General features: G+C 68.5%; 2 protein-coding genes across 6 annotated transcripts; both read right to left on the bottom strand.

The window, feature by feature from the left end:
- Nucleotides 1-5,435: 5,435 nt before the first annotated feature.
- On the bottom strand, nucleotides 5,436-6,197 carry LOC138063523 (antifreeze protein Maxi-like). Its single transcript, XM_068923139.1, has one exon. The coding sequence runs from the start codon at nucleotides 6,195-6,197 to the stop codon at nucleotides 5,436-5,438; it is 762 nt and encodes a 253-aa protein (XP_068779240.1).
- On the bottom strand, nucleotides 6,056-22,622 carry SRRM2 (serine/arginine repetitive matrix 2). 5 transcript variants are annotated; one of them, XM_068923192.1, is made up of 13 exons: nucleotides 22,435-22,622; nucleotides 18,354-18,616; nucleotides 18,164-18,271; nucleotides 17,897-18,064; nucleotides 17,737-17,814; nucleotides 17,543-17,605; nucleotides 17,370-17,402; nucleotides 17,162-17,212; nucleotides 16,978-17,067; nucleotides 16,691-16,859; nucleotides 11,676-16,567; nucleotides 7,498-7,806; nucleotides 6,056-6,419 (listed from the first exon to the last, which is right to left on the bottom strand). In XM_068923192.1, exons 2-13 carry the CDS (start codon nucleotides 18,590-18,592, stop codon nucleotides 6,206-6,208), a joined length of 6,414 nt encoding a protein of 2,137 aa, XP_068779293.1. In that variant the 5' UTR covers nucleotides 18,593-18,616; nucleotides 22,435-22,622; the 3' UTR covers nucleotides 6,056-6,205. The 5 variants fall into 5 exon arrangements, with proteins under 5 accessions (XP_068779293.1, XP_068779294.1, XP_068779295.1 ...); XM_068923193.1 differs by having other exon boundaries at nucleotides 6,056-6,362; XM_068923194.1 differs by having other exon boundaries at nucleotides 18,354-18,532; nucleotides 22,435-22,597.
- Between the last annotated feature and the right edge of the window lie 1,671 nt (nucleotides 22,623-24,293).

Genomic DNA, 24,293 nt, shown 5'->3' with positions numbered 1-24,293 from the left:
GCTGGGGGTCCTGGGGATCCCATGGGGCAGGATGTGGGTCCCAGTGGGGTCCCAGTGGGGTGCTGGGGGTCCCAGGGGTCCCATGGGGAGGATGTTGGTCCTATTGGGGCGCTGGGGGTCCTGTGCAGCATGTGGGGCGCATTGGGGTCCCATGGGGAGCATGTGGGTCTCATCGGGGCGCTGGGGGTCCCGGGGGGATGTGGGGCGCAGCGGGGCCCTGTTGGGGCGGGGATGTGGGGCACAGTGGGGTGCTGGGGGCCCCATGCAGGATGTGGGGCGCAGTGGGGTACCAGGGTGGATGTGGGGCGCTGGGGGGGTCCCCGGGGAGATGTGGGTCTCATCAGGGTGCTGGGGGTCCCACTGGGCTCCGGCGATAGATGTGGGTCCCGGGGGGCTTCCGTGGGGTCCTGGGGGAGATGTGGGGCGCAGCAGGGCACTGGGGGATGTGGGGTGCTGGGGGGGGGGCCCGAGGGGGCCATGGGGGGATGTGGGTCCCAGTGGGGTCCCAGTGGGGCACTGGGGGTCCCATGGGGTGGGATGTGGGTCCCAGTGGGGTCCCAGTGGGGCGCTGGGGGTCCCATGGGGTGGGATGTGGGTCCCAATGGGGTGCTGGGGGGTCCCGGGGGTCCCATGGGGCAGGATGTGGGTCCCAGTGGGGTCCCAGTGGGGCGCTGGGGGTCCCATGGGGTGGGATGTGGGTCCCAGTGGGGCACTGGGGGTTCCAGGGGTCCCATGGGGCAGGATGTGGGTCCCAATGGGGTGCTGGGGGGTCCTGGGGGTCCCATGGGGCAGGATGTGGGTCCCAGTGGGGTCCCAGTGTGGTGCTGGGGGTCCCATGGGGTGGGATGTGGGTCCCAGTGGGGCACTGGGGGTTCCAGGGGTCCCATGGGGCAGGATGTGGGTCCCAATGGGGTGCTGGGGGGGTAATGGGGGATCCCATGGGGCGGGATGTGGGTCCCAGTGGGGTCCCAGTGGGGCGCTGGGGGTCCTGTGCAGCATGTGGGGCGCATTGGGGTCCCATGGGGAGCATGTGGGTCTCATCGGGGCGCTGGGGGTCCCGGGGGGATGTGGGGCGCAGCGGGGCCCTGTTGGGGCGGGGATGTGGGGCACAGTGGGGTGCTGGGGGCCCCATGCAGGATGTGGGGCGCAGTGGGGTACCAGGGTGGATGTGGGGCGCTGGGGGGGGGTCCCCGGGGAGATGTGGGTCTCATCAGGGTGCTGGGGGTCCCACTGGGCTCCGGCGATAGATGTGGGTCCCGGGGGGCTTCCGTGGGGTCCTGGGGGAGATGTGGGGCGCAGCAGGGCACTGGGGGATGTGGGGCGCTGGGGGGGGCCCGAGGGGGCCATGGGGGGATGGGGGTCCCAGTGGGGTCCCAGTGGGGCACTGGGGGTCCCATGGGGTGGGATGTGGGTCCCAGTGGGGCGCTGGGAGTTCCGGGGATCCCATGGGGCAGGATGTGGGTCCCAATGGGGTGCTGGGGGGTCCTGGGGGTCCCATGGGGCAGGATGTGGGTCCCAGTGGGGTCCCAGTAGGGCGCTGGGGGTCCCATGGGGTGGGATGTGGGTCCCAGTGGGGTGCTGGGGGGTGCTGGGGGATCCCATGGGGCGGGATGTGGGTCCCAGTGGGGCACTGGGGGTCCCGGGGATCCCATGGGGCAGGATATGGGTCCCAGTGGGGTCCCAGTGTGGTGCTGGGGGTCCCATGGGGTGGGATGTGGGTCCCAGTGGGGCGCTGGGGGTCCCGGGGGTCCCATGGGGCGGGATGTGGGTCCCAGTGGGGTCCCAGTGGGGCGCTGGGGGTCCCAGTGGGTCCCATGGGGCAGGATGTGGGTCCCAGTGGGGCGCTGGGGGTGCCGGGGATCCCATGGGGCGGGATGTGGGTCCCAGTGGGGTCCCAGTGGGGCGCTGGGGGTCCCATGGGGTGGGATGTGGGTCCCAGTGGGGCGCTGGGGGTCCCGGGGATCCCATGGGGCGGGATGTGGGTCCCAGTGGGGTCCCAGTGGGGCACTGGCGGTCCCGGGGGTCCCATGGGGCAGGATGTGGGTCCCAGTGGGGCGCTGGGTGTCCCGGGGGTCCCATGGGGCAGGATGTGGGTCCCAGTGGGGTCCCAGTCGGGCGCTAGGGGTTCTGGGGGTCCCATGGGGCAGAATGTGGGTCCCAGTGGGGTGCTGGGGGGTCATGGGGAATCCCATGGGGCGGGATGTGGGTCCCAGTGGGGCGCTGGGTGTCCCAGGGGTCCCATGGGGCAGGATGTGGGTCCCAGTGGGGTCCCAGTGGGGCGCTGGGGGTCCCATGGGGCGGGATGTGGGTCCCAGTGGGGTCCCAGTGTGGCGCTGGGGGTCCCATGGGGCAGGATGTGGGTCCCAGTGGGGCGCTGGGGGTCCCAGTTGGGGGGCAGCTCCCTCCCTCCCTCCCTCCCCTGGACCACCCCCCCTCGGGGGAGGCTCACACACACCCCCCATCCCCGCCCCCTCCCGCCGGCCCCACCCCTCCTTGCCGGCAAGCCCCGCCCCCTGCCCGCCAGCCCCGCCCCCCAGAGACCACACCCTCGCCGACGCCATTGGGGCCTTTTCACTTTTATCTGTAAAACGCACAGAGAAGGGGGCGGGGCCGGGGGAGGGGGCGGGGCTTGGGGGGAGGGGGCGGGGCTTGGGGGGAGGGGGCGGGGCCGGGCTCCCGGGAGCTGCAAGAGAAGAGGAAGGCAGGGGGGAAGGGAGGGAGGGGGAGGAGTCCAGCCCCACGGCGCTGCCCCACGGCGCTGCCCCACACCTACCGCCAGGCCGGGCGCCCCGGGCAGCGGCTGGATCCTCGGCGCGGCCGGCAGCCTGCGGGGACAGGGGTGAGCGCCGCCCCACGGCGCCCCTGCCCCACGGCGGCCCCGCCCCCCCCTCCCCACTCCTGCCCCACGGCGGCGGCGGCGGTGGTGGCGGCGGTGGCGGGGGGAGGGTGCTCTGCCCCACGGCGGCGCTGCGCTCCGGCGGCGCCCGCTCGGCGGCGGGTCCGGCTCCCGCCCCCCCCCCCAACCTGCCCCACAGCTACAGCCGCGGCCCCACAGCTACAACCGTGGCCCTCCGCCCGCCAGCCCCATAGCTACACCCGCAGGCCTCTACCTACACCCCTCCCAGCCCCTCTTGTCAGCCCCACAGCTACAACCGCGGCCCTCCGCCCGCCAGCCCCACAGCTACACCCACAGGCCTATACCTACACCCCTCCCAGCCCCTCTTGTCAGCCCCACAGCTACAGCCGCAGCCCCACAGCTACACCCACAGGCCTATACCTACACCCCTCTCAGCCCCTCTTGTCAACCCCACAGCTACAGCTGCAGCCCCACAGCTACACCCACAGGCCCTTCCTTACACCCCCCCCCAGCCCCACAGCTACAGCCGCAGCCCCCACAGCTACACCCTTCGGCCCCACCTACCCCCAGCCCCACAGCTACACCCTTCAGCCCCACCTACCCCCAGCCCCACAGCTACAGCCGCAGCCCCCACAGCTACACCCGCAGCCCCACACCTACACCCCCCCAGCCCCACTACCAGCCCCACATTTGCACCCCCAGCCCCACACCTACACTTGTCACCCCACACCTATACCCCCGGCCCCACAGCTACCCCCCCAGCCCCACATCTGCACCCCGTCAACCTGCCCCATCAGCCCCACACCCTTGCGCCCTCCCCCACCAGCCCCACGGCAGCCTCCCCACCAACACATGCCCAGTGCCGCCCCCCCCGGCCCCCCACATCTGCCCCCCAATTAGGGCGCTCGCGCACCCCGAGTCCCCCGCTAACCTGCCCCCCAAGTGAGCCCCCCCCAAACTTCTGCCCCACGGCAACTGCTGGACCTCCCCCCCACCAATGAACGCACCGTCCGCCCCACGGGCCCTATAGAGCTGCCCCCTAACGACCGCCGCGTCTGCCCCACAACGACCGCCACGTCTGCCCCACGGCCCCTATAGAGCTGCCCCCCAACCACTGCCATGTCCGCCCCACAACAAGCGCAATGTCTGCCCCACAGCCCCTATAGAGCTGCCCAAAGACTGCCACGTCCACCCCACAACGAACGCGACACCCGCCCCACGGCCCCTATAGACCTGCCCAACGCCTGCCCCACGGCCCCTGTAGATCTGCCCCATAGCGAATGCCATGTCTGCCCCACTGCCTCCACAGCTCCGCCCCCAACGCCCGCCCCAAGGCCCCTACAGACCTGCCCCCCAACACCCACGTCTGCCCCATGGCCCCCATACCTCTGCCCCCCAACAAATGCAACACCCGCCCCACGCCCCCCCACAGCTCTGCCCCCCAACGAACGCCCCACGGCCCCTAAAGACCTGCCCCCCAATACCCACGTCTGCCCCACGGCCCCCCACAGCTCTGCCCCCCAACGAACGCCCCACGGCCCCTAAAGACCTGCCCCCCAATACCCACGTCTGCCCCACGGCCCCCCACAGCTCTGCCCCCCAACGAACGCCCCACGGCCCCTAAAGACCTGCCCCCCAATACCCACGTCTGCCCCATGGCCCCCATACCTCTGCCCCCCAACAAATGCAACACCCGCCCCACGGCCCCCACAGCTCTGCCCCCCAACGAACGCCCCACGGCCCCTAAAGACCTGCCCCCCAATACCCACGTCTGCCCCACGGCCCCCCACAGCTCTGCCCCCCAACGAACGCCCCACGGCCCCTAAAGACCTGCCCCCCAATACCCACGTCTGCCCCACGGCCCCCCACAGCTCTGCCCCCCAACGAACGCCCCACGGCCCCTAAAGACCTGCCCCCCAATACCCACGTCTGCCCCATGGCCCCCATACCTCTGCCCCCCAACAAATGCAACACCCGCCCCACGGCCCCCACAGCTCTGCCCCCCAACGAACGCCCCACGGCCACTAAAGACCTGCCCCCCAATACCCACGTCTGCCCTACGGCCCCCCACAGCTCTGCCCCCCAACGAATGCCCCATGGCCCCTAAAGACCTGCCCCCCAACACCCACGTCTGCCCCCCAACGAACGCCCCACGGCCCCTATAGACCTGCCCCCCAACACCCACATCTGCCCCACGGCCCCCACAGCTCTGCCCCCCAACGAACATCCCACGGCCCCTAAAGACCTGCCCCCCAACACCCACGTCTGCCCCCCAATGAACGCAACGCCCGCCCCACGGCCCCCCACAGCTCCACCCCCCGACGAACGCGCAACGTCCACCTTCCAGCCCCTACGGCTCTGCCCCCCAACGCCCGCCCCACGGCTCGCGCCCCACGGGGGCTGCTCACCTGCGGCGCTCCCTGGGGGGGGGACGGCGGCAGCCGGGCCGTGGGGGGCAGACGCGAGTCCCGCGCGAAGTCACTCCACTTCCGGCGGGGGGGGGTGGGGGGAGACATTTGGGGGAGGGTGGGGGGCAAGGCGGGCGGGGGGGGGCCCAGGCGTCCGAGCGCGGCGGCACTTAGGGGGCGGGGGACACCCAGGAGCCCCAGCTGACGCCGCCGGCCACGGCGCCCGTGGAGGCCCAGGCGTCCTGGGTGGCGTCGCCCCAGGCGCCGTACTGGGCGCCGTACTGGGAGGCGTCGGCGGCGTACTGGGAGGCGCCGGCGGCGTACTGGGAGGCGCCGGCGGCGTACTGGGAGGCGCCGGCCGCGTACTGGGAGGCGTCGGCGCCCGCCGCGCCCGAGGCCAGGGCGTACTGGGAGGCGTCGGCGCCCGCCGCGTACTGGGAGGCGCCGGCGCCCGCCGCCGCCGCGTACTGGGAGGCGCCGGCGCCCGCCGCCAGGGCGTACTGGGAGGCGCCGGCGCCCGTGGCCGCGTACTGGGCGGCGGCCAGTTGGGTGGCGCCGGCGCCCGAGGCCACGGCGTACTGGGAGGCGGCCATGCCGGCGCCCGAGGCCACGGCGTACTGGGAGGCGGCCATGCCGGTGCCGGAAGCCATGGCGTACTGGGAGGCGCCGGCGGCGTACTGGGAGGCGCCGGCGCCCATGGCGTACTGGGAGGCGGCGGCGGCGCCCCCGCCAGCGGCCGAGGCCACGCCGTACTGGTAAGGAGTCATCTGGGCCGCCGGGCCGGCGGCCGCGGCGGCGTACTGGGAGGCGCCGGCCATGTTGGCGGCGGCGTACTGGGAGGCGCCGGCCATGTTGTTGGCGCCGGCGGCGTACTGGGAGGCGCCGGCGGCGTACTGGGAGGAGGCGAGGCGGGAGGTGTTAGCCGCCGCCATGGCGGGGGTCACGGCAAAGGGCGAGCGGGAACCGGTGGCGCCCATGCTTCCCTGGAGGCGGTGGTAGCAGGAGCCCAGGCGACCGGAGCACCCCATGCCCACGTTGCCCTGGAGCCGGTGGATACAGGAGCCCAGGCGTCCGGGGCACCCCATCCCCATGTTGCCCTGGAGCCGGTGGATACAGGAGCCCAGGCGTCCGGGACAGCCCATGCCCATGTTTCCCTGGAGCCGGTGGATACAGGGACCCAGGCGTCCGGCGGGGAAACCGCCGACGCCCCTGCCCGGCGCCGAAAGGAAAGGGGACCCGGGCGTGCGGGGGAAACAGCCGCCGCCCCCCACGTTCCTGGCGGGCGTCGAGAGGAAAGGGGACCCAGGCGTCCGGGCGAAGCTGTTCACGCCGCTCCGGCCGGGAAGGAGGGGGAAGGGAGCGCGAGGGGAACCGCCTATGCCCCTGCCGGGCGTGAGGGAAAGCAAGGACCCAGGCGTCCGGGGAGACGCACGCACCACCCTTCCCGGCGTGAGGGAAAGCAGGGACCCAGGCGTCCGGGGTAATCCCCCCGTCCCCCTCCCCGGCGTCAGGGATAACAAGGACCCAGGTGTCCGGGGAACGCTCGCGGTACCGGGAGCCCGAGGTGCGGCCGAGGGCCCGGGCGTCCGGGCAGCGCCCCCCGCCCCCGGAGCCCGGGGAGGGGCGGAGGAGCCGGGGGTCTGGGCGCCGGCAGAGGCGGCCGCAGCGGGAGCCGGGGAAGGCGTGGGCCCAGGCGTCCCGGCCGAGGCCGGGGCGGGAGTCGAGGAGGAGGGTGTTTGCGGGGAGGAAGAGGTGGTGACGGCGGGAGCCGGGAGGGAAGCCGAGTCAACCGCCGCGGAGCCCGTCCCACCCGTTTCGGGAGCCGGGGGCCCAGGCGTCCGGGAGGGTTCCCCGCCCCCGCCCGCTTGGGGAGTCGAGGAACCGGGCGCCGGGGGAGGGAGCCCGTCGCCGCCGCCACCCGCTTCGGGAGCCGCCGCGGGAGCCGGGCCGGGGTCCCCCCCACCCACCTCGGGAACAGAGGAGGAGGGCCCAGGTGTCCGGGGAGAGGCGCCCGCCCCGGGAAGCGCGGGAGAGGACCCAAGCGGGAGGGGAGAAGCGGCGGGTGGCGTTTGGGGTGTCGGGGTGCCCCCCTCCCCCGCGTCGGGAGCCGGGCCGGGCGAGGGCGAACCGCCGACGCCGGTGCGGGGGGCGGGGGAACCGCCGACGCCGGTGCGGGGTTGGGGGGACCCCGGCGTCCGGGGGAGGGCCGTGGCGGGGGAGGGCTCCGTGTACCGTGTGCGCTGGGGCGAGGCCTTCCGGGCGGCTGCCTTGGGGCCGGGGGGCGCCGCGGCAGCGGTGGCGGCGGGCGCCGAGGAGGAGGAGGAGCTGGAGGAGGAGGAGGAGGACGACGAGGAGCTGGAGGAGGAGGAGGAGGACGACGAGGAGCTGGAGGAGGAGGAGGAGGAGGAGGAAGAGGAGGAGGAGGAGGAGGACGAGGAGCTGCTGGAGCTGGAGCTGGAGCTGCGGGAGCGCCGCTTGCGCCGGGTGACGGCCAGGGCGCGGCCCTCGCGGGCCTGCGCCGTCGGCGACGAGCTGCCGGGCCTGCGGGGGGGGGGGACGGACGGCGGTGTCAGCGGCGGGGCGCCCGGGGCGGGTGACGCGCCCAGGGGACGCCGCCGCCGGGGAACACGAGGCGCCAGGGGGTGACACCCCCACCCCCCACCCCAGGATGACACCCCTTGGGGACGCGGGGCGACGACATCCCCTGGGGACGCGGGGCGTCGGGGGGGAGGGGGTGTGACAGCCCCGGGGGACGTGGTGGGTGACAATGTCAGAGGGGGCGTGACGTCCCCAGGGAATGTGGGGTGCCAGGGGGTGACACCCCTGGGGGACGTGGGGTGCCCGGGGTGACACTTCTGGGGGTACAACACCCCCAGGGGACGTGGGGTGTCCAGGGGTACACCACCCCCAGGGGACGTGGGGTGCCGGGGGGGTGACACTTCTGGGGGTACAACACCCCCAGGGGACGTGGGGTGTCCAGGGATACACCACCCCCAGGGGACGTGGGGTGCCCGGGGTGACACTTCTGGGGGTACAACACCCCCAGGGGACGTGGGGCGTCCAGGGATACACCACCCCCAGGGGACGTGGGGTGCCCGGGGTGACACTTCTGGGGGTACAACACCCCCAGGGGACGTGGGGTGTCCAGGGGTACACCACCCCCAGGGGACGTGGGGTGCCCAGGGGTGACACTTCTGGGGGTACAACACCCCCAGGGGACGTGGGGTGTCCAGGGGTACACCACCCCCAGGGGACGTGGGGTGCCGGGGGGTGACACTTCTGGGGGTACACCACCCCCAGGGGACGTGGGGTGTCCAGGGATACACCACCCCCAGGGGACGTGGGGTGCCCGGGGGTGACACTTCTGGGGGTACAACACCCCCAGGGGACGTGGGGCGTCCAGGGATACACCACCCCCAGGGGACGTGGGGTGCCCGGGGGTGACACTTCTGGGGGTACAACACCCCCAGGGGACGTGGGGTGTCCAGGGGTACACCACCCCCAGGGGACGTGGGGTGCCCGGGGGTGACACTTCTGGGGGTACAACACCCCCAGGGGACGTGGGGCGTCCAGGGGTACACCACCCCCAGGGGACGTGGGGTGCCCGGGGGTGACACTTCTGGGGGTACAACACCCCCAGGGGACGTGGGGTGTCCAGGGATACACCACCCCCAGGGGACGTGGGGTGCCCGGGGGTGACACTTCTGGGGGTACAACACCCCCAGGGGACGTGGGGCGTCCAGGGATACACCACCCCCAGGGGACGTGGGGTGCCCGGGGGTGACACTTCTGGGGGTACAACACCCCCAGGGGACGTGGGGCGTCCAGGGGTACACCACCCCCAGGGGACGTGGGGTGCCCGGGGGTGACACTTCTGGGGGTACAACACCCCCAGGGGACGTGGGGTGTCCAGGGGTACACCACCCCCAGGGGACATGGGGTGCCCAGGGGTGACACTTTTGGGGGACAACACCCCCAGGGGACACGGGGCACCAGGGGATGACACCCCCAGGGGATGACACCCCCAGGGGACGCAGGGGGATGACACCCCCAGGGGACGCAGCAGGTGACAGTCGGGGGGGGCGTGACACCCCTGAGGCATGGGGGGTGCCGGGGGTGACACTTTCGAAGCACAACACCCTCAAGGGACATGGGACACCCAGGGGACACCACCCCCAGGAGACATGCAGCGCCAAGAAGTGACACTTCTGGGGGTACACCACCCCCAGGGGACGTGGGGCGTCCAGGGGTGACGCTTCTGGGGGACAACAGCCCCAGGGGACATGGAGCACCCGGGGTACACCACCCCCAGGGGACGTGGGGCACCCAGGGGTGACGCTTCCAGGGGACAACAGCCCCAGGGGACCTGGAGCACCCGGGGTACACCACCCCCAGGGGACGTGGGGCGCCCAGGGGTGACGCTTCCGGGGGACAACAGCCCCAGGGGACCTGGAGCACCCGGGGTACACCACCCCCAGGGGACGTGGGGCGCCCAGGGGTGACACTTCCGGGGGACAACAGCCCCAGGGGACACAGGGCACCTGGAGGTGACGCTTCTGGGGGACAACACACCCACGGGACGTGGGGCACCTGGGGGACACCACCCCCAGGGGACATGGGGTGCCGGGGGTGACACCCCCGCAAGACTCAGCAGACGACACTGACAGAGGGGGCGTGACACCTCCAGGGAATGCGGGGCGCCAGGGGGTGACACTTTCAGGGGACACCACCCCCAGGGGACATCGGGCACCCAGGGGTGACACCCCCAGAGGACAACTCCCTCAGGGGACGTGGGGCGCCAGGGAGTGGCACCTCCAGGGGACGACAGCCCCAGGGAACACAGGGTGCCAAGGGATGACACCCTCGGGGGACGCGGGGTGCCAGGGGGTGACACGCCCGGGGGATGCAGGGCGCCAGGGGGTGAACCCACCCCCCCAGGGGATGACACCCCCAGGGAACACGGAGCTATGGGGGGTGACACTTCCAGAGGGGTGACAACCCCAGGGAATGCAGGGTGCCGGGGGGCGACAGCTCCAGGGAACACAGGGAACAACACCCCCAGGGGACGCAGGATGCCAGGAGACAACACCCCTGGGGGATACGGGGGTGGGGGGTCAGGGGGTGACAACTCCAGGGAACATGGAGGGGTGACACCTCCAGGGGACGACATCGCTGGGGGGGAAGGGGGGCACCGAGGGGTGACACCCCCCAGAGGGAACAAAACCCAGGGGACGAGACACCCCACGGTGCACCCCCTGGGGGAAGGGGGTGACCCAGGGGGCGGGACACCCCAGGGGCCATGGGGCAGAAGGGCCCCTACAGGTGACTCCCCAAGAGACATGGGGCTGGGGACAGGCGGCAGGGACACCGACCTGCAGCGGGAGGCAGCAGGGCAGGAGTGGGGCCCCGGCAGGGTGACCCCGCGCGGGGACGACACCCCAGAGGGGACCGAGGGGGTGGCACTGGGGACCCGGCAGATGGCCCTGGGGTGAAGCCACGGTGACACGACACCCCAGGGACGCTTAGGGGGTGGCACTGGCAGATCCGGGGGGGGGGGGGTTGACGACACCCCAGGGTGAGCGAAGGGGTGGCAAAGGTCACCCTAGGGCTGTCCCTTGGGTGCCAACAGCCCAGAGTGAGCAAGGGGGTGGCACAGGGGGTCCCAGGGGGACGGAGGGGTGGGGAGGTGGGGACACTGTTCCAGGGTGACCAAGAGGGTGGCATAAGGGTCCTGGGGAGACGGAGGGGGTGGCACGGGAGTCCCAGGGAGGGGACACTGTCCTGGGGTGACCAAGATGGTGGCATGGGGGTCCCATGAGTGTGATGCCATTCCAGAGGGGGTGGCACGGGGGTCCCAAAGGGGTGACGCTGAGGGTGGCACAAGGGCCTTGGGGGGGGGGGTTGGGGGGGGGAAGAGGGGGTGGCACAGGGGTCCCGGGGGGTGGCATGGGGTTCCCAGGGGGTGATACTGTCCCAGGGGGGATGGAGGTGGTGGCACAGGGGTCCCAGGGAGTGACACCCTCCCAAGGGGACGGAGGGGGTGTCATGGGGGTCCCGGGAGGTGACACTACTCTGGGGGTGACCAAGAGGGTGGCATGGGGGTCCCGGGAGGTGACACTACCCTGGGGGTGACCAAGAGGGTGGCATGGGGGTCCCGGGAGGTGACACTGTCCCAGGGGGGATGGAAGAGGTGGCACAGGGGTCCTGGGGGGGCAGGATGGAGGTGGTGGCACAGGGGTCCCAGGGAGTGACACCCTCCCAAGGGGACGGAGGGGGTGTCATGGGGGTCCTGGGAGATGACACTACCCCAGGGGTCCCGGGGGGGGGGGGGGGAAGAGGGTGGCACAGGGGTCCCGGGGGGGGGAAAGAGGGGGTGGCACGGGGGACCGCGGCGGGGGCAGGAACCTCACTCTCTCTGCGCCGCGTCGCCTTCGGGGGCCGGGGCGGCCGGCGAGGGGGGCCCCGATTCGGAGGAGCTGGAGCTGGAGTCGGAGTCCGAGGAGGAGGAGGAGGACGAGGACGAAGACGAGGAGGACGAGGAGGACGAGGAGGAAGAGCTCCGCTTCTCCTTGGGGGCACGGGGTGGTGGGGCGGCAGCGGCGGCGGCACCGGGGGACGCGGCGGCAGCGGCGGCGGCAGGATCCTCGGGGGCGGCCGTCGTCTCCATCTTGGCGGCCTCCTCGGCGGGCGCTGGGGGGCTGGATGAGGAAGAGGACGAGGAGGATGAAGACGAGGAGGAGGAGGACGAGGACGAGGAGGATGAAGAACGCGGCTTCTCGGGCGCCGGAGACGGAGGAGGCGGTGGGGCCGTGCCGTCATGCAGGGTGCCTTTTTCCGGCGCCATCTTCTCCAGCACGGGGGGCGAGCGGGAGCGCCCGCGGCCCGGCGAGGCCGAAGGCTCGGCCGCTCCGGACTCCTCCATGGGACAGGGACAGGCGGCGGAAGGCTCCGGAGCCCGGCTCAGGCGCGGCGGTTCGGCAGGCACCGGCGAGCGGGAGCGGCTGCGCCGCTGCAGCTTCTCGCTGGGCTCCACCTGTGATTTTTCCGGCGAGCGGGAGCGGCTCCGGCGCGCCCGCTGCGCTTTTCCGGGGGAGCCGGAGGGCGCGAGGACGGCGGGCGGCGATCCCGGCTTCACCGCGGCGGCGGGAGACGCGGGCGGCGAGTGGCTCTGCCCGAGGGGCGGCTCCGGTTTCATCTCCACAACCGGCGGCGTGGCAGAGCTCGCCGGCTGTGCTGTCACAACGGGTGATGGTTTCGAGGGGCTCAGGCCTGGCTGGGCTGTGGCAACAGGCGGCGGTTTCGGGAGGCTCTGCCCTGGCGGAGGTGCCGGCTGTGTCACCACGACGGGCACTGGTTTGGAGGGGCTCTGGCACGGCGGAGCGGCCGCCTGTGCTGTTGTGACGGGTGTTGGTTTCGACTGGCTCTGGGGAAGGGGGCTTGCCGATTTCACCTCGACGGTGGGCGCTGGTTTTGTGAGGCTCTGCTGCGACGGGGTTCCCGATTTCATCTCGACAACAGGCATTGCTTTGGGCAGGCTCTGCTGTGACGGTGTTGCCAATCTTGCCTCGACAACAGGCATTGCTTTGGGCAGGCTCTGCTGAGACGGTGTTGCGGATTTCACCTCGACAACAGGCACTGCATTTGGGAGGCTCTGCTCTGACGGTGTTGCTGACTTCACCTCGACAACAGGCATTGCTTTGGGCAAGCTCTGCTGCGACGGTGTGGCCGATTTCACCTCATCGGGCGTTGCCTTTGGTGGGCTCTGCTGCGACGGTGTGGCCGATTTCACCTCATCAGGCGTTGCCTTTGGCGGACTCTGCTGCGACGGCGTTGCTGACTTCACCTCATCAGGCGTTGCCTTTGGCGGACTCTGCTGCGACGGCGTTGCTGACTTCACCTCGACAACGGGCATTGCTTTGGGCAGGCTCTGCTGTGACGCTGTTGCCAATCTTGGCTCGACAACAGGCATGGCCTTGGGCAGGCTCAGCTGTGACGGTGTTGCCAATCTTGGCTCAACAACAGGCATGGCCTTCGGCAGGCTCTGCTGAGACGGCGTTGCCACTCTCGCCTCGACAACAGGCATCGCCTTCGGCAGGCTCGGCTGCGACGGTGTTGCCAATCTTGGCTCGACAACAGGCATGGCCTTCGGCAGGCTCGGTTGTGATGGTGTTGCAGATTTCACCTCGACAACAGGCATTGCCTTTGGCAAGGTCTGCGGTGACGGTGTCGCCGATTTCACCTCGACAACAGGCATGGCCTTGGGCAGGCTCTGCTGTGACGGTGTTGCCAATCTTGGCTCGACAACAGGCATCGCCTTCGGTAGGCTCGGCTGCGACGGTGTTGCTGGTTTTAAGTCAACAACAGGCATTGCTTTAGGCAGGCTCGGCTGCGACGGTGTGGCTGATTTCAAGTCAACAACAGGCATTGCTTTAGGCAGGCTCGGCTGCGATGGAGTTGCCGATTTCACCTCGACAACAGGCATTGCCTTTGGTAGGCTCTGCTGCGACGGTGTGGGCGACTTCACCTCGACAACAGGCATGGCCTTGGGCAGGCTCGGCTGCGACGGTGTTGCCAATCTCGGCTCGACAACAGGCATGGCCTTGGGCAGGCTCTGCTGTGACGCTGTTGCCAATCTTGGCTCAACAACAGGCATGGCCTTGGGCAGGCTCGACTGCGACAGTGCGGCTAATTTCGAGTCAACAACAGGCATCGCCTTGGGCAGGCTCGGCTGCGATGGTGTTGCCAATCTTGGCTCGACAACAGGCATGGCCTTGGGCAGGCTCGGTTGTGAGGCTGTTGCTAATTTTGAGTCAACAACAGGCATGGCCTTTGGTAGGCTCTGCTGTGATGGTGTTGCCAATCTTGGCTCAACAACAGGCATGGCCTTTGGCAGGCTTGGCTGCGACTGTGCTGCCAATTTCGAGTCAACAACAGGCATGGCCTTGGGCAGGCTCGGCTGCGACTGTGCTGCCAATTTCGAGTCAACAACAGGCATGGCCTTGGGCAGGCTCGGCTGCGACTGTGCTGCCAATTTCGAGTCAACAACAGGCATGGCCTTGGGTAGGCTCGGCTGTGACTGTGCTGCCAATTTCGAGTCAACAACAGGCATGGCCTTGGGTAGGCTCGGCTGTGACTGTGCTGCCAATTTCGAGTCAACAACAGGCATGGCCTTGGGTAGGCTCGGCTGTGACGGTGTTGCCAATCTTGGCTCGACAGCAGGCATGGCTTTGGGCAGGCTCTGCTGCGACGCTGTTGCCAATTTCGAGTCAACAACAGGCATGGCCTTGGGCAGGCTCGGCTGCGACGGTGTGGCCGATCTCGGCTCAACAACAGGCATGGCCTTGGGCAGACACTGCTGCGACGGTGCTGTCAGTCTCGCCTCAACAACAGGCATGGCCTTGGGCAGGCTCTGCTGCAACTGTGCCACCAATCTCGGCTCAACAACAGGCATGGCCTTCGGCAGGCTCTGCTGCGACAGTAGCGTCAATCTCGCCTCAATGGGCAGCGATTTCGGTAAGCCCTGGTGCGACGGTGTTGCCGGCATGGCCTTAGGCAGGCTCTGCTGCGACGGCGTTCCCGATTTCGCCTCCGCGAGGGCTGTTGCTTTCGAGACGCCCGTCGGCAGTGGGCTTTCCGGCTGCGCCGGAATGGGCACCCACTTGGGGCCGCTCGACGGCAGGGCGCTGCCCGTCTTCGCCTCGACGCCGGGCGCCGGCTTCACGACATTCGGCAGCGGATCGGGCTGCGCCATGCCGATGGGCACCCATTTGGGGCGGGCGGGCGGGGGCGGCGGGACGGCGGCTTCCCCTTGGGCTTCGGCCCCCGACTGCGCCTCGGCGGCGGGCGGGGAGCGGCCGCGGCCCGGCGAGGTCTTGGAGGCGGGCGGCGAGGCGGAGCGGGAGCGGCTGCGGCGGGCCGGCGTGCGCGACTTGGCGCGGCGGTCGGGCGAGGAGCGGGAGCGGCTGCGGCGGCGGCGGGCCGGCGAGCGGGAGCTTTTCTTCTTGGCGGCGGGCGAGGCGGTGGAGCTGCGACGGCGGCGGCGGGCCGGCGTGCGGGAACGGCTGCGGCGCGGCGAGGCTCGCGCTTTCTTCCTGGGCCGGGGCGAGGAGGCCGAGCGGCTGCGGCGGGCGGCCCGTCGCGACTTGCCGTCGGGAGAGGAGTCGGAGCGGCTGCGGCGCGCCGTCCCCCGGGCCCGGCGCTTGCGGTCGGGGGAGGAGAAGGAGCGGCTGCGGCGGGTGGGCGAGGAGCCGGAGCGGCCGCGGCGGGCGGGCGTGCGGGAACGGCCGCGGCGGGGCGTGCGGGAGCGGGAACGGCCGCGGCGAGCCGGGCTGCGGGAACGGCCGCGACGGGCGGGGCTGCGGGAACGGGAGCGGCGGCGGGCCGGCGTGCGGGAGCGACCCCAGCGCCCGCCGGTGCGACTCCGGGACCAGGCGCGGCCCCGGGGCGAGCGGGAGCGGGAGCGGCCCCAGCGTTGGGGGGTGCGGGAGCGGGCGCGGCGGGCGGGCGGCGTGCGCGATTTGCCCCAGCGGGGCGGGGTGCGGGAACGGGAGCGGGCCCAGCGCTGGGGGCTGCGGGACGGCGGGCGCCACAGCGGGGTGCGGGAGCGGGAGCGGCCGCGGCGCGGCGTGCGGGAGCGGGACCAGGCGCCGCGGCGGGCCGGGCTGCGGGAGCGGCGGCGGGCCGGCGTGCGGGAACGGCGGCGGGCCGGGGTGCGGGAACGGCGGCGGGCCGGGGTGCGGGAACGGCGGCGGGCCGGGGTGCGGGAACGCGAGCGGCCCCGGCGGCCGCTCGGGGGGCTGCGCGAACGCGATTTGTCCCGCTTGGTGCCGGACCGGGTCCTGGAGGACTTGGCGGGGCTGGTGGAGCGCCGGGACGAGGCGGCCGGTTTGGCGGTCGCCGGTTTGATGGGGCGCGGCGCCTCCGGAGACGAGCTGGAACGGTCTCGGCGCGCCGCCGCTTTGGCCTTCTCCTGCCCGCCCGGGGTGGGCTTGGGGGGCGGCGGCGAGGGGGAGGAGGAGGAAGAGCGGGCGCCGCTGTCCGAGGCGGAACGGGAGCGACGGTCGGCGGCGGCGGCGGCAGCGGCGGGTGACGCGGCCTTGGCGGGCGGCGGGGAGGCTGCCGGGGGCCCCTCTGGCGACGCCGGGGCGGGTGCAGGGTCGGGCTCGGGGGAGGCGTGGGGCGAACCGGCCTCGGCGGGCGAAGCCGGCGGCGGTGCGGCGGTGGTCAGGGGCGGTTCCGGTTCGGGCTCCGGGCGCTCGGCGGCCGGGGGCGACGGCGAGCGGGATCGGGGCTCCGACGGTTTCTGCGGGTGAAGAGAGGAAGAGCGGGAGTGAGGTGGGAGGGAGGTGGCGGCAGTGGCGATGGGGGTGGGCTCCCCCCTCCCCCAACACTGCCCCCCCCCGCGGACCCCGGCGTCCGGGCTCACCTCCGGCTCGTCGCTGCCCTCGGCGGGGCCCGGCGGAGGCGCCGGGGCCGGGGCCGGCGACCGCTCCTTCTCAGGGGGCGCCTTGGGGACGCTCTCGGCTCTCTGCTGCGGGGGGGTCTCGCTGCGCTGGGGCTGGGGCGGGCCCTTCGGGGCGGTGGCGCTGCGGGACCTGCGGGGGACGGGGCGGTGGGGGTGAGGCCGGGCGGTGGGGGAGGACGCTGGGGCTTTTTTTTTGGGGGGGGGGGGCAGCGGCACCCCGGGGTGCGGGTTTGGGGCGTCCCACTCACCTGCTGCGGGAGGAGCCGGAGGAGGAGGAGGAAGCGGGCGAGGAAGAGCGCTCGCGGCGGCTCTTCTGCGACGTCGACTCGCTGGTGGATCTGGGGAGAGAGCGGGGCGGGGGGGGTGAGTGAGTGGGGGGGGGCAGCTTGGGGGGGGTCGCATCCTGCCGGGGCGCTGAGCCCCCGCGCTCACCTCTTGCGCTTCTTCTCTTTGGACTTGTGTTTGCTCTTGGGGCTCGGAGACCTGGGGGGGGGGGGCAGCGGGGAGGGGAGCGAGGCCGTCAGCGAAGCTGCCCCACACGCGGCTGCCCCACACGTCCGTCTGTCCCCCCCCACACACACACCCACCGCCGCCCCACACGTCCGGCCGCCACCCAACCCCAGCGCCCCTCCTCCCTTACCGGTGCTTCCGCTTCTTGGACTCCGATTCGGACCTGGGGGAAGGGAGGGAGCAGGATGGGGGGGGGGGTGAGTGGGGGGGCTGCCCCACGTCGTGCCCCCCCCCCCACCGCCCGCCCGCCCCACGTCGCGCCCCCCCCTCCCCCCGCCCGCCTGCCCCACGTCGCGGCCCTACCTGTGCTTCTTCTTCTTGGAGCTCTTCTTCCGCTCACGCCGCGAGGGCGAGCGGCTCTCCGACCTGCGGGCGCAACCGAAATCGCCGGCTTTAGCACCGATTCGGGTGTCTGCAGGGTTGTTCCCACGAGAGACCCCCCCCCCCCGGGGGACCCAGGCGTCCGGGGGGGACCCAGGCGTCCGGCCGCTACCCACCTTCCTCTGTCTTTCTTCTTTTTCTTCTTCTTTTGCTTCGGGGATGGAGACCTAGAGCTGCTCGACTCTCGAGCGAGGCTGGGGAGAGCGAGAGGGTTCAGCGGGGGCCCGCGACGGGCGTCCCGGGCCGGCCCCCCGCGCGCCTGCCCCACGGCAGTACCTGAAGGCCTTGGGCGGGTCCGGCGGGCGGGGGGCGGGCGCCTCCTTGGCCCGCCGGTTGGGGTCGAAGGAGCTGCCGTCCACGTAGTTGTCGCTGATGCCGAAGGCGGCCCGCAGGCGCTCGTTCTTCTTCTCGTTCGCCTCGGCCAGCTGGTGGGTCTCCGTCACCCTGCGCGGGGCGCCGGCGCGGTTAGGGGCGGCGGGTGACAGGGGCGCGCGCGCGGCGGCCAGGGGGAGTACACGAGGGCCGGGACGGCCCCACACTCACGTGGGCTTGTGGTCGGGCTGCTCGCCCTCCTTGCCCAGCGCCACGTCCTTCTCCAGCAGCATCAAGCGGAAGGTGGCCACTTTCTCCTGAATCTCGCCCTCTGCGTACCTGCGAGGGGCGAACCGGCGGTGAGGGCTGGGGGCGGCGGGAGGAGAAAAGGACCCAGGCGTCCGGGACGGCGGCCTCTTACCCTTGCTCCTCCATGAGCTCGGACAGCTCGAGGCATTTCAGCTCCACCTTGCGCTTGCGCTCGTGGTCCAGGATGTCCTGGTTGGGTTTCTTCACCAGGCTGGACTCCAGCTTGCGCAGGTCCTCCTCCGACTTGTAGTCCGCCCGCTCCTTCTTGTGGCGCAGGGCCGAGAGGTTGCGCTGCACGTAGCCGTTGGTGCCGCTCCCCCGGGGCGTTGGCAGCCCTATCCCATTGTACATGGCGACGACGCTGCCAACGCCTGCCTGCGGGGTGGGGGGGCGGGGGGTGGGGGGCGCCCCGGCGTCAGGGACCCCGGCGTCCGGGCCCACCCCCTCCCCCCTGACAAACCCGTTGACCCGGGGCGGGGTGGGGGGGTGGGGGGGGGTAACCCTCTAACAGCCCTTCCCGCTCCCCGTCGCCTCGAGAAGCTCGTCTCTCCCCCGAGCGTGGCCTCGGTGTCACCCACGTGTGTCGTGGGTCCCCCGCACCGCCGCAGCCCCAAATCCTTCCTGGCACCCCACGCCCCCCGGTCGAGAGTCCCCAACACCTTGCCCCCGGGGCGCCCCGGGCGCCGCCGCTTCCCTTTCCTCAGAAATCAAAACGCCGTTTTGCCCTCGAGGTTTGCCCCGCAGGCTTCGTTTTCTCCTCAGAACTACACCCAGACTCCTCCGCTCGCCCCGTTTGCCCCCGAAACAAATTCTCCGCGTGCGCTTCTCCCCTCGCAACTGCGCTCCAAGCCCGGCTGAAAACCTTTTTCCCTCACAACTCTCCCCAAAACCCTCCACGCACCCATCTTCCCCTCACAGCTGCACCCCCAAACCCCAATGAAAACCTTGTTTTCCCCCAAAATTCTCCCCTAATCCCTCCACGCCTACTTTTCCCTCACAACAGCACCCCAAAAACTCCTCTGAAAACCTTGCTTTCCCTCAAAACTCTCCCCAAATCCCTCCACACACCTACTTTTCCCTCACAACTGCACTCCAAATTGCTCTGGAAACCTTGTTTTCCCCCAAAACTCTCCCCAAATCCCTCCACACACCTACTTTTCCCTCACAACCGCGCTCCAAAAAGTGCTCTGAAAAGCTTTTTTCCCCCTCAAAATTCTCCTCAAACCTCTCCACACACCTACTTTCCCCTCACAACTGCACCCCAAAAACTCCTCTGAAAAGCGTTTTTCCCTCAAAACTCCCCCCAAATTTCTCCACGCACCTACTTTTCCCTCACAACTGCACCCCAAAAACTCCTCTGAAAAGCTTTTTTCCCCCCAAACTCCCCCCAAATTTCTCCACGCACCTACTTTTCCCTCACAACTGCACCCCAAACCCCTCTGAAAATTTTGGTTTTCCCCCCAAAACTCCCCCGTTCCCCTCTCAACTGCCCCCAAACCCCTCCACACACCCATTTTTCCCTCACAACTGCACCCCAAACCACTCTGAAAAAGCTTTTTTCCCCCAAAACTCCCCCCAAACGCCTCTGCACACCCACTTTTTCCTCACAACTGCACCCCAAACCCCTCAAACTACATTTTTTCCCCTCAAAATTATCCAACACCCCCATGCGTCCAACCTTCCCTTACAATTACACTCCAAACCTCTCTGGAAACTTCGTTTTCCCCCTAAACCCCTACACACACACACTTTTCCCTCAAAATTACACTCCAAACCCGATGAAAACCTTGTTTTCCCCTCAAAATTCTCACCAACTTCTCCACGCATCTACTTTTCCCCTTGTAACCGCACCCCAAACCACTCTGAAAAATCGTTTCCCCCCCAAAATCCTCCATTTTCCCCTCACAATTGCACCCCAAAAACTCTGAAAAGCTTTTTCCCCCTAAAACTCCTCCCGCATCCCCTCCACACTCCCACTTTCCCCTCACAACTGCACCCCAAATCCCTTAGAAAAACTTTTTTCCCTCAAAACGCCCCCAAAACCCTCCACGCACCCACTTTCTCCTCACAACTGCACCCCAAACCCTCAAACCACCTTTTTTCCTCTCAAAACTCTCCCCAAATTTCTCCACACACCTACTTTTCCCTCACAACTGCACCCCAAATTGCTCTGAAAACCTTGCTTTCCCCCAAAATTCCCAAAACCCTCCACCCACACAATTTTCCCTCACAACCGCACCCCAAACCCCTCTGAAAAATTTTCCCCAAAACTCCCCCCAAAACCCTCCACGCACCCACTTTTCCCCTCACAACTGCACCCCAAACCTGATGAAAACTTTGTTTTCCCCTAAAACTCCCCCCAAATCCCTTTACACCATTACTTTTCCCTCACAACCGCACCCCAAACCCCTCTGAAAAATTTTCCCCAAAACTCCCCCCAAAACTCTCTATGCTCCCACTTTCCCCTCACAACTGCACCCCAAACCCCAATGAAAACCTTGTTTTCCCCTAAAACTCCCCCCAAATCCCTTTACACCATTACTTTTCCCTCACAACCGCACCCCAAACCCCTCTGAAAAATTTTCCCCAAAACTCCCCCCAAAACTCTCTATGCTCCCACTTTCCCCTCACAACTGCACCCCAAACCCCAATGAAAACCTTGTTTTCCCTCAAAACTCACCCCAAATCCCTCTACACCCTTACTTTCCCCTCACAACTGCACCCCAAGCCCTCAAACCACTTTCTTCCTCTCCAAACTCTCCCTCACTCCTCCACACACCCGCTTTCCCCTCACAACTGCACCCCAAACTGCAGGAAAACCTTGCTTTCCCTCAAAACTCCCCCCAAATCCCTCCACACACCCGCTTTCCCCTCACAACTGCACCCCAAGCACCTCTGAAAACTTTGTTTTCTCTTAAAACTCTCCCCAAAATCCTCTACACCCCTACTTTCCTGTCACAATTGCACCCCAAGCCCTCAAACCACTTTTTTCCCCTCAAAACTCTCAACTTCTCCACGCACCCACTTTTCCCTTCACAACTGCACCCTAAACCCCTTTGAAAACCTTGTTTTCCCCCAAAATTCCCCCCAAACTCCTCCACACACCCCCTTTCCCCTCACAACTGCATCCCAAATTGCTCTGAAAACCTTGCTTTCCCTCAAAACTCACCCCAAATCTCTCCACACACCTGCTTTCCCCTCACAACTGCACCCCAAGCACCTCTGAAAACTTTGTTTTCTCTTAAAACTCTCCCCAAAATCCTCTACACACCTACTTTCACCTCGCCGCCGCACCCCAAAGCCCTCTGAAAAACTTTTTCCCCTCAAAATGCCCCCCAAAACCCTCTATGCTCCCACTTTCTCCTCACAACTGCACCCCAAACCTCTTTGAAAACCTTGTTTTCCCCCAAAACTCTCCCCAACTTCTCCACGCACCCACTTTTCCCTCACAACTGCACCCAAGCACCTCTGAAAAAAATTTTTTCCCCTTAAAACTACCCCCAAAACCCTCCACCTAAACACTTTTCCCTCACAACCGCACCCCAAACCCCAGGAAAACTTTGTTTTCCCCTAAAACTCTCCCCAAATCCCTCCACGCACCCACTTTCCCCTCACTACCGCCTCCCAAACTCCTTCAAAAAACTTTTCCCCCCCCAAACCCTCTCCCGCACCCCATTTCCCCTCACAACTTCCGCCATCTCCCTCCACCCACACACTTTTCCCTCACAACCGCACCCCAAACCCCAGGAAAACCTTGTTTCCCCCCAAAATCCCTCCACGCACCCACTTTCCCCTCACAACTGCCCCCCAAGCTCCTTGAAAAAAACTTTCCCCCCCAAAAACCTCCTCCCGCACCCCATTTCCCCTCACAACTTCCCCCATCCCCCTCCACGCACCCACTTTTCCCTCACAACCGCACCCCAAACTCGATGAAAACCTTGTTTTCCCCCTCAAAACGCCCCCCCCGCCCCTAACGGCCGCTCCTGAACGGCCCTTGCCGCGCCCCTCCCCCACCCCCCCCCACGCGGGCCAACGGCCGCGCCGCGCGCCCGCCCCTCCCCCTCCCCGGGGCCAACGGTCGCCCGCGGCGCACGCGCACGTACGCGCGCGCCCGCCCCCCCCACTCCCACCCGCGCTCGCGTCCCCGCGTTATCTGCTTCCCTTTCCCCTTCGCCCCCTCCCCGCCGTCTCACCAGCCGGCGGCTCCGCTCGCGCCGCGCGGGGACCCTCCCCCGCGCTCGAGGCTGCCGCGGCTGCGAGACCCGGACGAAGAGACGCGAGGCGACGCCACGCGCCCCCGCCTACCCGCGCGGCCTCCCCTTCCGGCCCCTTCTCTTCCCTTCCCCCCCCCCCTCCTCCGCCCCGCCGCTGACGTCACTTCGGCGCGCGCACGGCCCGCCGGGAAATGAAGTTCCGCCTCCCCGCGGAGCCCATTGGTGGGTTACGAGGCGCCGGACTACAACTCCCGGCGGCCCCCGCGCGCCGGCGCCGCCATCTTGTGGCGGCGGCTGGCCGCCTGCGCGCGGGGCACGCCGGGAGCGGGAGTCCGCGCGGCGCCCGGCTGCCAGCGGCGGGAGGCGGGGCGGGACTACAACTCCCGGCGTGCCTCGCGGCGCCCGCCATCTTGTGGCCTCCACCTTCCCCGTGGAGGAGGGGGGGCGCCCCGTCCTCCTTCCGCGCAGGTGCGGAAGAGGCCGCCGAGCGCCGGCCAATGGGCATCGCCCATGTCCTCGCTCCGCCGCCAACCAATCAGCGCCGGCCGCGCCCGCCGCCAGCCAATCAGCACCGCCCCTCCCGGGCGCCCAGCCAATCAGCGTTACGTGGGCCCAGCGCTGGCCGCTCGCCAGCGTCTGGGCGCTTCGTCCAGCCAATCAGAAGCGCTTCTCCCCCAGGGGGCCCAGGCGTCCGGGTCCCCGAGCCGGCCCCAGCCCCCTCCCCCCCCCCAACGGGGGGCCCAGGCGTCCCCGCCGGCGATGGACCGTTAAAGCCGTTTTTATCCCCAAAAGGACCGAGTTAAGGCCGGTTTTGCCCCCCCCCCCAAGGGCAGATTTAAGCCTATTTTTTGCCCCAGGAAAGGGCCAATTTAGGGCCTTTTTTGCCCCCAAAAGGGCCGAGTTAAGGCTGTTTTTGCCCCCCCCCCCAAAATCGGCCGAGTTAAGTCCGGTTTTGCCCCAGGAAAGGGCCGAGTTAAGGCTGATTTTGCCCCCAAAAGGGCCGAGTTAAGGTGGGGTTTTTTGTCCCTAAAAGGGAAAAGTTAGGATGTTTATTGCCCCAAAAAAGGGCCGAGTTAAGGCCGTTTTTGCCCCAAAAAGGGCCGAGTTAAGGCTATTTTTGCCTGAGGAAAGGGTAGATGTAAGTCCAGTTTTGCCCCTAAAAAGGGCTGAGTTAAGGCCATTTTTGCCCCCAAAAGGGCCGAGTTAAGGCCATTTTTGCCCCAAAAAGGGCAGAGTTAAGGCTATTTTTGCCTCCCCAAAAAAGGGCCGAGTTAAGGCTGTTTTTACCCCCAAAAAGGCAGAGTTAAGGCTGCCTTTTGCCCCTAAAAAGGCCGAGTTAAGGCCGATTATGCCCCAGGAAAGGGCAGAGTTAAGGCGAGTTTTGCCCCCCAAAAGGGCAGAGTAAAGGTGTTTTTTGCCCCAACAAAGGACTGAATTAAGGCTGGTTTTACCTCCAAAGGGGCCGAGTTAAGGTGGTTTTTTTGCCCCTAAAAGGGCCGAGTTAAGGTGGGGTTTTTTGCCCCCAAAAGGGCAAAGTTAAGATGTTTATTGCCCCAAAAAGGGGCCGAGTTAAAGCCATTTTTGCCCCCAAAAGGGCCAAGTTAAGGCCATTTTTGCCCCAGGAAAGGGCCGAGTTAAGGCCGTTTTCCCCCCAAAAGGGCCGAGTTAAGGCCGTTTTCCCCCCAAAAGGGCCGAGTTAAGGCCGTTTTTCCCCCAAAAAAGGGCCGAGTTAAGGCCGTTTTTCCCCCAAAAAAGGGCCGAGTTAAGGCCATTTTTCCCCCAAAAGGGCCGAGTTAAGGCCGTTTTTGCCCCAAAAGGGCCGAGTTAAGGCCGTTTTT

This window comes from Struthio camelus, chromosome 32, assembly GCF_040807025.1.
Source record: "Struthio camelus isolate bStrCam1 chromosome 32, bStrCam1.hap1, whole genome shotgun sequence".
Taxonomy (NCBI): Eukaryota; Metazoa; Chordata; class Aves; order Struthioniformes; family Struthionidae; genus Struthio; species Struthio camelus.
Note: the sequence above shows the minus strand (reverse complement) of the source record. Positions and strands in the feature narration are given on the sequence as shown.